This window comes from Macaca nemestrina, chromosome 1 (genome assembly GCF_043159975.1).
Source record: "Macaca nemestrina isolate mMacNem1 chromosome 1, mMacNem.hap1, whole genome shotgun sequence".
Lineage (NCBI taxonomy): Eukaryota > Metazoa > Chordata > Mammalia > Primates > Cercopithecidae > Macaca > Macaca nemestrina.
In genome coordinates, this window is record NC_092125.1 from 76,477,131 (window position 1) to 76,489,726 (window position 12,596).

Sequence of the window (12,596 nt, forward strand, 5' to 3'; positions counted from 1 at the left end):
TTACTTATTAGGATGTTTGTCTTTTATGGGGGTGCTGTCGTACTATTTGAATGTCCTCATCTTTGTGAATAATGTGCAGAACATCATTAGAAGATCATACGTGTCCTAAGTTGGGGATTATATGATGCACAATGACTTGGCATCAGCAACTAAGGATAGCGAGTAGAAGGACTGAGAGGGCACTTACTAATGTGTGCTTTGTGCCAGATGCTATGGCAGATGTTTTTACCTAATTCCATTTCCAATAGGAAACTTTTCTTCCTTCTCTCACCCAGATGAGCTGGAAGAACTGTGGCTGGCTGATGAGCCACAGTACCAGCAAGACTCGGAAGAGAATGGTGAAGGAAGCAGCTTGCATTCTGCTTTTTCCTAGATCTCACATGCCCCATGTAGAGCATTATGAAGACTGACACATTTTAAAATCTGATTTCTCAAAACTGTTATGTAAGATAAAATGTTAACCATAGTAAGACATTTTCAAGTTATGAAACTCATAAAACTAACTTAGAAAATTCTTTATAAAGTTAGAATTGACTTTCTCTTGATTTGTCAAGGAATTAAAATTTACTAGAAATCAAATACATCATGTATTTGATGATTGTGTGTTTAATACAGATTTTAGAATCTTCCCCCATGCCCCTCGTTTGTTTGTTTGTTTGTTCGTTTTTAATTAAAGACAGGGTCTTGCTGTGTCACTCAGGCGGGAGTATAGTGGTGTGATCATCACAGCTCACTGCAGCCTCAACCTCCTGGACTCAAGCGATCCTCCCTCCTCAGCCTCCCGAGTAGCTAGAGCCACAGACACCGTTAGGCCCGGCTGATTGTAAAATTTTTTTTCTAGAGATGAGGGCCTCGTCATGTTGCCCAGGCTGATCTTGAATTCCTGGGCTCAAGTGATTCTTCTGCCTCAGCTTCCCAAAGTGCTAGGATTACAGGCGTGAACTCCCAGCTCTTTTATGAAAAGTTTTCAAACAGGAAGAAAATTACAAAGAATAGTGGTATAAACACCTATATTTCTGTATTTCTACTTAGGTTTAAAAGTTGTTAACACTTACTGTGTTTGTTTTAATAGCTATCTGCCTTTCTCTCCATCTAGTTTTTGTTTGTTTAGGTTGATTATTTGAAAGTATTAACCACATGTGCCCCAAAGATTCTCTTTTTTTAAAAAAAAATCAGCTTTATTGAGGTATGACATTCATATACCATACAATTAAAAGATTTTTTTAAATAACTTTGAGAACCAGAATTCAATTAAGGCTCACCCATTACATTTGATTCTGTCTTGTTCTCTTGTATTCCAGACCAATCCCTTGCCTTTCTTTTTTGCTTGTAAAGACTAGCTTTTTAAAGAGACAAGCCAGTTGTCTTGAAGAATGAATAATGAATCCAGGTTTATGAATTTGTCTGATTAATTCATTATGGTGTCATTTATCTTGTTTTATGCCTTTTTCCTGTAAGCTAGAAGTTAGGACTAAAGTCTTGCTGAGATTTAGGTTAAACTTTTTTTGCCATAATTATATCATATGTGTAATAGCTTATGCCATGTACTTGATATTGTAACACATCAGGAGACCCATTATCAGAATGTCTCATGCTAGTGATGCCAGTTTCCACTTGGTTAAAGTGATAGTAAATACATTTTTTTTATATATTAAAGGTACACCCTCCCCATTCCCCAGTTAGAAAGTAATTTCTGGGGCAAATAGTATTATACCTGTCTCCATCTTTTGCCTTTTACCATCAATTAGTGATCCTTGCCGAAACAGTTAAGTGACTTGAGGTTACAGAATGGTGATTTTCTCATTTGTTTTCTAATTTATTAGCTGACATTTTTCAGGAGATAAATTAAAGTTCCTAAAGATGGGGGTTGATGTTTCATCCCTTTTAATTACAGTTTTCCAGAGTAAGGAGTTTAATAGTCACCTCCAGTGTGGGCACTTGAGCTTTCCTCTCTTTTTTCTTCTTTTGTCTTTTTTTTTTTTTTTTTTTTTGAGCTGGGGTCTCACTCTTGTTGCCCAGGCTGGAGTGCAATGGCGCGATCTTGGCTCACTGCAGCCTCCACCTCCTGAGTTCAAGTGATTCTCCTGCCTCAGCCTTCTGAGTAGCTGGGACTACAGGTTCCCGCCACCATGCTCAGCTAATATTTGTATTTTTAGTAGAGATGGAGTTTCACCATGTTGGCCAGGCTAGTCTGGAACTCCTGACCTCAGGTGATCCGCCCAACTCAGCCTCCCAAAGTGCTGGGATTACAGGCATGAGCCACTGTGCCTGGCTTGTTTGTCTTTTTAAAATGTCATGGACACAGGGATTTTTATTCATTCAGTGTTTACAGTCAGTGAGTATCATTGTACTTTTTGTTGCTTAAGTTTGCAGATGTGGCTGTGAGAACCTGTGTAAATGCTCATGTGTCCTTTTGGCATGACCTCATTTTCTTTGAGTGATTCCTTGCATTCTGGGACAAGATGTCCGGCCCAAACCTTGTGCTTTCTGTGTCCCAGACCTAGAATCACCCGTTTCTCCAAGGGGGTCTGATGGGACCAGTCTATTGTTTGTTGAGTTCAGTAGATGGATAGTGTGCATATTCCTTACTAGATGCAGCTTTATTTTGTTTGTATAACATTTCATAGTTTTGCAAAACACTTTTACATATGTTTTCTTATTCAAGATTTTTAGCAAATTTGTGATATCAAGAAGACATTGGTATCTGTTTTTCAGCTGAATTCACAGCTCTGCTAATTTGTTTATAAATCTGGATTTTCATTTATATGCTGTATAATGTAGCAGATAAAATGTGCTTTAAGAGACTAATTGGCAGAGTGTATCTGAATATTTCAAACAACTAATTTACTATGAAAATGAATAGAGCACTGTCAAAAGGCTCCCTGAAGTGTTGCATTTGACTTTTCAGGTAATTTAGTTAGCTTTAACTTACTTAGAGTTCTTAAGAGAGTTTAAATGTTGAGGAAAGTCAATGTTGAATTAAGAACTAAATGTATGGATAACAAGATGTATAATAATAGAAACCACCAAATAGAACCACTTTGAGCAAGGACATATGTATTGGGTAAAACCAAGGGCAGTAAATGAAATTAAAACAAAAAAAAATCAGTGGGTGAAAAAAATTGAATCCATAAAGTATGTTTTTAACTACAATTGCAAATATCTTACTGAAAATTTTTAACAACAAAGATATTAAGATGAATTTAGTCAATGTTAAGAACTTTTTAAAATTTAGGTGAAACTGAGTAAAAAATGAAAACAACTTTCTTGTTAGGGAAAGCAATGAAATCAACTATTGTTGATTACTAAATATAGATGAGACTATACTGTTTCTTTCTTTATGGTTTGATTTTAATTATCCCCCACCCCAGCAAATGAAATGCAGTTAACTATCTCATTGGTGTTAGATGCATGTGTAATTCCAAACCTTATTTTTCAGTGTTCAGTGGCTGCCAATGTATGTTTGCACTTTGAAATGAAAGCTGATTAACATTTTTAAGGGTTGTCTTCACCTTCAAAATGGACACAGACTCCTTCTGTATGGTTTTGATTCAATATTTATGTAAAACTAGGCCAAGGAACGTGGGGACTGTTTGTTTCCTTGCATCATGAAGTTTTCATTAAGTTCTTGCATTTAGTCACTTTTACTTTTCATTTGATATAAGCAGAAAGAATTATATAGGTTGCTTTAAGTCACTGAATCAGTGCTGCCTTGCAGGAACACTGAAAGACTCTAAGTTGATAAAATTTGATTATTTCAGTTTATACTTTACAATTTATATTAGTTAGTTATATTTAACAGCTAACACATCTTCCATCTAATGATAGTAAATACCTGGTCTAACATGTATATTATAGTTAACTTTATCTTACATTATAGCTATTCCCAGTTAATAAAAAATAATAAATTTTTTATTTCTTTGAAGGGCTGGACCTCTAAAACTTTCTAATTTGCAGTATTGGAGTCAATGGCTTATCTAAGATTCAAATCCAGAACTCTTTTTTTATTCCTTTTGTGAAAAGAATACACCAAATTGCTACTACTTCTGTTTCACAAACAAAACCAAAAACCCTCCATTCTCAGGATGTCTTAACATTTAATGAAATCTATTCAGGGATCACCCCAAGCAAGCTTTTCAGTGAATGACACATTTAGAATTTGCCTCAGGCTTTTTTTTTCTTTTTTCTTATATTAATCTTTGATCTTTTTTTTTTTTTTTTTTTTGGTGGGTGCTGCAACTTTTTATACTTAATGGTAAATCATATTTATGGAAAAGATATAGCAAATTGAAATTATGTCAATCCAGTGTGTAATGTAATTTACCCCAAATCTTTTATGGAAATTACCTTAAGCATATTCAGCATTTTGCATGTATTTTAGTACTCGTTCATAGGTTATAACAGGTTATATAAGAACAAAGTATATTACTGTATTGTGTTCATATCATCGGTTAAGTTTTAGAGAAGTTTAGTATTGTGGAAAGAACGTGGGCTTTGGAATCAAATGGATCTGTGTTTGTGTATAGACTCAGCTCTTTATTAACTCTGAACTTGAATACTTACTTCACTTCTTTGAGCCTTATTTTTCTTATAAGGTAAGCATGATACTTGCTATCTGGCCAGGAATCTTAAGAGAATTAAAAATAAGGCAATATTATATAAAGTGCTCGACACACAATGACTTCATAGTATACTTACTGTGTTTGACCCTTTTTCATTTATTGTTAGAAAGTAAAGCAGAATCATCATTGTTAATAAAACCAGAAGGATTTCTTAGGGTATTTTTGGGAAGATCTTGGTAGAAAAGAAGCTTGGGAAACTTAGGATTTGTGGAAATGGTTTAGATGTTACTTTTTTTTTTTTCTGTTTCTTGCTGTCCTTTTTTTTTTTTTTTAATTCTTATACATGTAGTTTTAAAAGCCACATTTTGCCATAAACGTTTATTATAAAATAAAGTTGTTTTCCACCCCATTCTGCCCACCCTTCATATCTCCTACCTCAGGGGCAACTAATTCTTATTTCTCTAGCTAGTCCTGCTGGCATTTATACATCTCTGTATTCCTAATGTTACAGGATCCTTGGGTGTCGCTTCAGCTGGAAACCTCTGTGGTCAGTGGTGCCTTTGCCGGTTTTGCTCGGTCCTATGGGCTCATTTTGCCGACTCAGCCTGGCAGTCTGCGCTTGGCTTGAGCTACCGGCCTGGATCCCATGCCTGCCAAAGGCGTGGGGTGTATGAGCGGGCATGGGGTCCTGCCACTGAACACAGCCAGGCATGCCAGCTGCAGCAGGGTGGACAGCTCCAGGCACTGGCATGGGTGCCGGCTACTTGCGAGGCTGCGGCTGGGCCAGGTGTAGGTAAGCAGCTTCCATGGCTGACACTGGGGAACGTCGTGGCCGTTCTGGAAGCTTGGAGATGCCAGTAACTGCAGAGCCCTAAAGAGATGTCACAGCCCTGGCTCAGGGAGCTCCTAGATCTGGGCTTCCCGAAGGGCTGCAGCTCTTCTCTCCTTCTGTCTTCTCTCCTTGTCACCTGCAACATGGTGAGCAAGGGACATATGTCAGCCCTGTTTGTGTTACACCTCTGTTAGCCTGAGTTAGCGGGTCCCGAGTTCTTGTGCTGCATCCAGGAAGAATGAGGTACACAGACAAGTGGAGGATGAGCAAGATGAAGAGGAGCTTTACTGAGCAATGGAACAGGGGAGACCCTGCGGTGGATAGCTCCTCCCTACAGCTGGTGGTCTTGTTGTCTCTGGGTCTGGCTAAGTCAGGAGCTTTTTATGGGCTTTAGAGGAGAGGAACTGAGTGCCACTTGGTCCGTGGGCTATCATGGGTTGGCCCGGAAAAAGCACTACAAGTTCCCACTCTGGTCCACAGGACTGGCAGCCAGGTCCACAGGCTTCGGGCCCTCCCTGGCCTGAAGGTGGGGCCTCACCGGGGACCCTCCCCCTTCTACCCGGCAGCCTGTGTGCTTCCTGCCACTGCTCATGGCGCCCAGAGTGTCCTGGCCAAGGAGTGCCTGCAGGTCAATGCTGAGCTGCCCTTAGCCCCACCTCGGCCTCCCTCTCATGGTTGTTGGCACCCAAAGTCTGGAGGGGGCCCAGGGGGCCTGGCGTGTCAGCGCTACCCCGAGTGTGCGTACACTCAGCCGGACTGCAACAGTTCTGGGTTCTGCTCCAGCCTTGCTCTGAGATCGGAGCGGGCACTGGGAACTGGGAGAGGCCAGGCAGCGGGAGAAGATACTTCCGAGTCTGCAGGGGCAGGGGGCACCTTGCTCGCCCCTCCACTCCAGAGTGCAGCCATACCTGGGTCTGCAGCCGGAACTTGGGTTGCTGCAGCTATGCCTGCGAGGGCGGGACTTCTGCCTGCTCCCAGCTCCCACCAGCTCTATGGAGCCTGGCACCGTCCCAGGCCCAAGTCCTCCTCTTGGTCCCTCTCAGCCTGCCCTTCCGTGCCTGACTGTGCTGCTCCGCCGCTGGCGGGCGGCTTAGTCTGGCCCCATCGCTGTGGCTCCCTGGAGCGAGCCTGGGAACTGTTTGCCTACTGTATGTTTTCCCTGCAGGTGGCACGGCCCCTGCCAACCCCGTACAAATGACCCCGACACTCTGGGGACTGGCCCCTTAAGTCTTGGCTGCGCCTTTGGCCAGCTACTCCCGGGTTCCCAAATGCGGCTGGCAGTGAGATTGAGGCCATGGCAGAGGCTCCCGGCCTGGGAGCGGATCCTGCCTGCCTGTGTGAGCGTGGGTGTGACACAATTGTCTGCCTCGGGACGGACGCGGGGCACAAGGGTTCCGACGCCTCCACTGCTGCTTCTGCTCCTGCTACCACTGCCTGCACCTGCCTGCTGCAACTGGTATGATGGCAGCAGCCACTCCGGACGGGCGGCCGCTGCCATCACTAACTCGTGCGTATATACAGTCGTATCTTTTGATGAATCAGTTTGAGGCATTATCTATCAGTTTTCTATTATAGTAGGCAAAGATTTAATTATCTTACACAATCTCTTCTCCTTTGTCCACTCAATATAGATTACAATTATATGTTGTCAGTATTCAGCATTTATTATTCATGTGAAAAATTTATTTATAGCTGAATGTTGTAATATTCCATATTTATGTTTCCTTTCTATTTGTTTTTCCTGAAGTTAATAATTGTCTTGACTTTTCATGTTTAATTTCCTTTATTTAGTTTTTCAAAGTCAAATGATCTCAAGTAACGTATCTATTGTAATTCTTTCCTCTGAGACTTCCTTTCCTAGAAACCTCTATTTTCCTTTGTATCCCCTGATTGCTTTCTTGGGTTGCTTCACTGTTGTCATCTAGGACTTAAATTTTCTGTGATCCTTGGAATTTCTCCTGGATTGAATTCCCTATTTCTGGGTTCTTGGAGCTTCTTTATTCTTGGTTTACTCTCACTCTTTTGGTAAAGCATATTCTCCGGTGGTTTTGTCAAGTTAAAATAACATACAGTGACAGATGTCATGGTAATGACCGTTTTCAACATGCTGTCCCACGGAGTCACTTGGCTGCAGGTTGTCCTTCATGCTTGATGTGTAGTTGTTATTTCGGAATATCCATTCATTCTCATCCTGGCCGTTTCTTTCTTTTTCCTTTGGTGGGGCTCTATTTTCTCTATCCCATGTTGTCTTCTTTTTGTTTTACTCCATCTGTTTGTGGAGAACATCCTCAGTGTCTTGAGAAAGGCTGCGTTGGAAATAAACTTTTGGGGACCTCATATGTCTGAAAATACTTCTGTTCAGTATTCACATTTCAATAATAATGTGTCCCAATATTTAATTTTAGGTTGGATATTATCTTCCTTTGACATTTTGAAAGTATTTGTCTGTTGCTTCCTTGATTCCAGGATTGCTATTGGAAAATCTGAATCTTTTGATTTCTGATTATAGGTATGTATGTGACTTTTGTTTTCCTGAAAGCTTATGGAATATTCTTTTAGTTCCTGTTGTCCTAAAATTTTACAATAATGTTCTCATTGTGTTGTACTGGACACTCGAGGGCTGCTTTTAATCTGGAAATGTGTGTCCTTCACTTTGGGAAATTTTGTTAAAGTACTTCATTAATTTCCTCCTGTATATTTTTTCTCTGTCTGTAGAGCTCGTGTTATTTGCATCCTGGGCTACTTGGACTGGTTCTCTAGTTATCTTTTTCTTCTACTTTTCATCTCTTTTAGTCTATTTTCTGGGCAATTTCCTTACTGTTATCTTCTCACTTTTGTAATGTGGTTGTTTTGTTTTGTTTTACTTAATCCACCATATTTTTAATTTTAAGCGCTTTGTTATTCTCCTAATGTTTCTTTTAAAATAGCAACTGTTGGCCAGGCATGGTGGTTCAGGCCTGTAATCTTAGCTTGGAGGCCAAGGTGGGTGGATCACATGAGATCAGGAGTTCGAGACCAGCTTGGCCAACATGGTGAAACCACATCTCTACTAAAAATACAAAAAATTAACTGGGCGTGGTGGCGGGTGCCTGTAATCCCAGCTACTCGGGAGGCTGAGGCAGGAGAATCGGTTGAACCCAAGAGGCGGAGGTTGCAGTGAGCCGAGATTGCACCATTGTACTCCAACCTAGGCAATAAGAGTGAAACTTTGTCTCAAAAATAAATAAATAAACGAAGTAAAATCAAGTAGCAACTGTTCTGATTTTATGGATGCAATATATTTTAACTCTTCAAGGATGTTGATGATATTTTTCCCTAAATTTTTTTCTCTTGAATTTTTTTTTCTGCAAGTCACTTTTTACATTTTGTGTTTGTGTTGTTCTCAGTCTTCTTTTTGATAATCGTTAGTTGTGTGTTCATGATTAGATCAAATAGACCGAAAAATTCAACTGGAAGCTATGAATATACGGATGTCATCCACCTTAAATTTCACTGTAGGGTTCTCTGGGTGAATTTATTAGCAACTGGTCAGATTTTCAATAAAGTAACTTCCGATCTCCTACTTAGAAGAAAAAGGTCTGCCTACCAGCATTTTGGGAGCCCAGTGTGAGAAGAGAGCTGGGATTCAATATCTGGTTGCTCTGTGTGTGTGTGTGTAACTTAATCCCATTTTCAGTTCTATACCTATGCCTTCATCTGTGCAAGCCCATTACCTCTTTAGAAGTTAAACCTCCGGGGTGTTATGCCAGCTTATTGTGGAATGGGATGGGGAAGTTTCTCAAAACATATCTTTCACCCCGGTTCTTTTTATTTTGGTTCTTCCACTTCAACCCTTAACTTCCAGAAGTCCCTGATACTTACCTCCAGTTTCTGATTCTTTCACAGATTCTGCAGTGTAAATAGGGTTAGTTTTGTCAGTGCAACAGTTACAGTCTTAGGATTTAACTTTCCTGGTGTCTTCTGGTCCATCACCTTCACCTTCAAAATTGTGTTGATATTGTCTCTTCTGATCTTGTCCTTCTGAGTTATGTCTTTAAAACAACAAATCACTTTTCTGAAGTTTTATTGAGTATTGCAATTGAGCAAGACTAGTTGTTTATGTTCAAACTGCCACTTTAGCATGTGCCCTCTGCCTTTTTTCTTTCTGCATAAGTCTTTAGCAAATGTAGGCATTAGAATTTAGAGAGTCATTCTGCTGCCTTTAAAACGAGGTTTTCTTTTTTTTTTTTTGAGATGGAGTCTCACTCTGTTGCCCAGGCTGGAGTGCAGTGGTGTGATCTCAGCTCACTGTAACCTCCTCCTCCTCAGTTTAAGTGATTCTCCCGCCTTAGCTTCCCCAGTAGCTGGGATTATAAGCCTGTGCTACCACGCCTAGGCAAATTTTTATATTTTCAATAGAAACGGGTTTCACCATGTTGGCCAGGCTGGTCTGAAACTCCTGACCTCAAGTGATCAGCCCACCTTGGCCTCCCAAACTCCTGGGATTACAGGTGTGAGCCACCACACCTGGCCTAAAACAAGGTTTTCTTGAGCTGCCATCTTGACAGATGCCATCTAACATATCTGTTTTTAAAATGTATTAACCCGCGCTTGTTTTTATACATTTTCTATCGTGTCTTTTTTTTGTTTCCAAATTGTTGCTTCACAGTGTAAAAATGCTAATGTAATGATAGCTTGAGTGATGTCCATACTTACGGCATACAATGCTGAATCTTATATTAGATTTACAAAATCGAATACTGGATTTTCTAAAATCTTTCCTTCTCAGCCATAAAGTGTACTTGGTCTTATAGCAGTAAACACAACTGTCACTAAGAAAAAATGTTTATTTAAAGCAAATAAATAATTGTCTCTAACATGTACCAGAATCACTGACTGACTTATAAAAACAGATTGCTAGGCAGCATGCCTAGAGTTTCTGATTTAATAGGGCTCGAGATTTTGAATCGCTAATAACATATTTTCAAGTTATGCAGATAATGCTGCTGGTCTAGAGATCACACTTTAAGAATCACTGATACAGACTATATTGATCCTTGAAACCAAGAAACAAAAACATCACCAAAATCCCCCTGTAAAGCTCTTCTTGTTATTCTTTACATTGGACAATTGAGCAAAACTTTGAACTTACTCTGTTGTTGCTCTTCTTGCCTAAAATAGATGTTTACAGCAATCATCTTCCAAGACAAACATGTGATATAGTTAGTGTCACCATTTTAATTAGTGAATTCCTTCCTTTGGTCTACTATTGTTCCTTTCTTTCTGAAATACATGTTTAAAGTTTTGTCGGCTGGGCACGGTGGCTCACACCTGTAATCCCAGCATTTTGGGAGGCTGAGGCGGGCGGACCATGAGGTCAGGAGATCAAGACCATCCTGGCTGACATGGTGAAACACCGTCACTACTAAAAATACAAAAAAATTAGCCAGGCGTGGTGGCATGTGCCTGTAGTCTCAGCTACTAGGGAGGCTGAGGCAGGAGAATGGCGTGAACCCGAGAGGTGGAGCTTGCAGTGAGCCGAAATGGCGTCACTTTACTCCAGCCTAGGTGACAGAGCAAGACTCCATCTCAAAAAAAAAAAAAAGTTTTGTCCACCTTCCCTTTTCTTCTTCGTTCTTCTGTTGCCTGCGGGTTTTCTGGTGCTACCTCGGAGAGGAGTAGAGGAGTAGCTCAGTCCAGCTAGAGGTTGGTTGCCAGGGTGAGCTCTCTTATAGAAACAGTCTGTGTTGAGTCAGTCATGTGACTGTTGAGTCAGTCAGTGTGCTCTTTTGGTAAAGTGTTGATGGCATTTTGGGTGTACTTGCCTAACATAGAGGCTTCACACTGAGATTGCACTTGTTCACATGTAAACTCAACTACCAAAGTCAGGATAGGTCTTTGCTAGTCAGCAGTTTGGATATGGCTATACACTTTTCTGAATTTAATTGAAAGCTTTGAATTCTTACTTTGACAGGAGAGATGTTACAATTGTTGGTTCTAAGTGGATTTTTGTTCATTGTGAACATCAGTTTTTTATTTAAAGAAAACCTGGGTTGACTGGGGTGTGGTGGCTCTCACCTGTAATCCCAGCACTTTGGGAGGCTAAGGCGGCAGGTGGATTGCTTGAGCCCGGGAGCTCGAAACCAGCCTGGACAACATGGCAGAACCCTGTCTCCACAAAAAAAAAAAAAAAAAAAAAAAATACAAAAACTAGCCAGGCATGATGGTGTGCACCTGTAGTCCCAGCTACTCTGGAGGCTGAGGTGGGAGGATCACTTGAGCCTGGGAGGTCAAGGCTTCAGTGAGCCATGATAACGCCACTGCACTCCAGCCTGGGTGACAGAGTGAAAATCAAGGAAAATGGCCTTTTATCCAGCTAGCTAACTTAATCTAATAGAAGTAGAATTTCAGTTTTAAGAGTAGGTTTGATATTGTAGAAATAAGAAATGAAAAATTGTTAATATACTCGTTCTCTTCCTACATTATTGTTCTCCTATCATTGTGGCATGAGAAGCAATGGAACTGTTTTATGTTGGTTTTTAAATAGCACAGATTTTTTTATTTGTTTCTGTATGTTGGGTCAATTATAGTAAAAAGTGTGCTGATGTTTGACATACTAAGTCAGTTCTGAAATCTTTGCTAACATTTATATCCCATTCAGTCTTCAAGTTATATTTAAGCACAAGCTTTGCTTGATATTTTGACCTCAAGAAGACAAGAGTGAGCCAATAGGACAGTTTTCTTATTTGCTTGTAATAGTGTTCAATTTATTATTTTTTTTAATGGAATGAATGTTTCAGGGCTTTTTTTAAATAAAGGGAAGCTTCGCCTGTTAGGTAAGTAATCTCTTGTAACCTAGCAAATACCTTATATATATATATTTTTTTTTTAAATTTTTTTTAAAAACTGTTTTTTACGTAGTTGATGACTGCATAATGATAACACTGTTTTCTAACCAAATGTCATGGGTTCTTGTGCCTTAGGTTTTTACAAAATTTTGTATTTCTGTGATTGACATAAATAGATATGCATAGACTGTTAGCCCCCCCAAAAACAGGGGCTTTGGTTTGTTCATCACTATGTTCCTAACATAGTGCTTGATACACAGCTAATTCTCAATAAATATTTGTGGAAGGAATGAAAAATTTTGAGTGCTGCATCTATTGTGTTACTTAATTGATACCACAAGGTGGTACTATTGTACCATGAAATGAAAGCCTGTA

At 40.1% G+C, this 12,596-nt stretch overlaps 1 protein-coding gene across 2 annotated transcripts in view; it reads left to right on the top strand.

Annotated features, from left to right (window-relative positions):
* The window catches only part of LOC105493508 (ribosomal RNA processing 15 homolog), a 49,068-nt gene that overhangs the window by 30,480 nt on the left and 5,992 nt on the right, over positions 1 to 12,596 (top strand). The window contains exon 5 of one of the 2 annotated variants that reach the window (XM_011761181.3): positions 276 to 425. The exons of the other annotated variant lie outside the window; for it this stretch is intronic. Coding sequence (XP_011759483.2) covers positions 276 to 410 — 135 coding nt within the window. The 3' untranslated portion in view covers positions 411 to 425. Of the gene's footprint in view, positions 1 to 275; positions 426 to 12,596 lie in introns of those variants that run through there. 2 annotated transcript variants of the gene reach the window in all.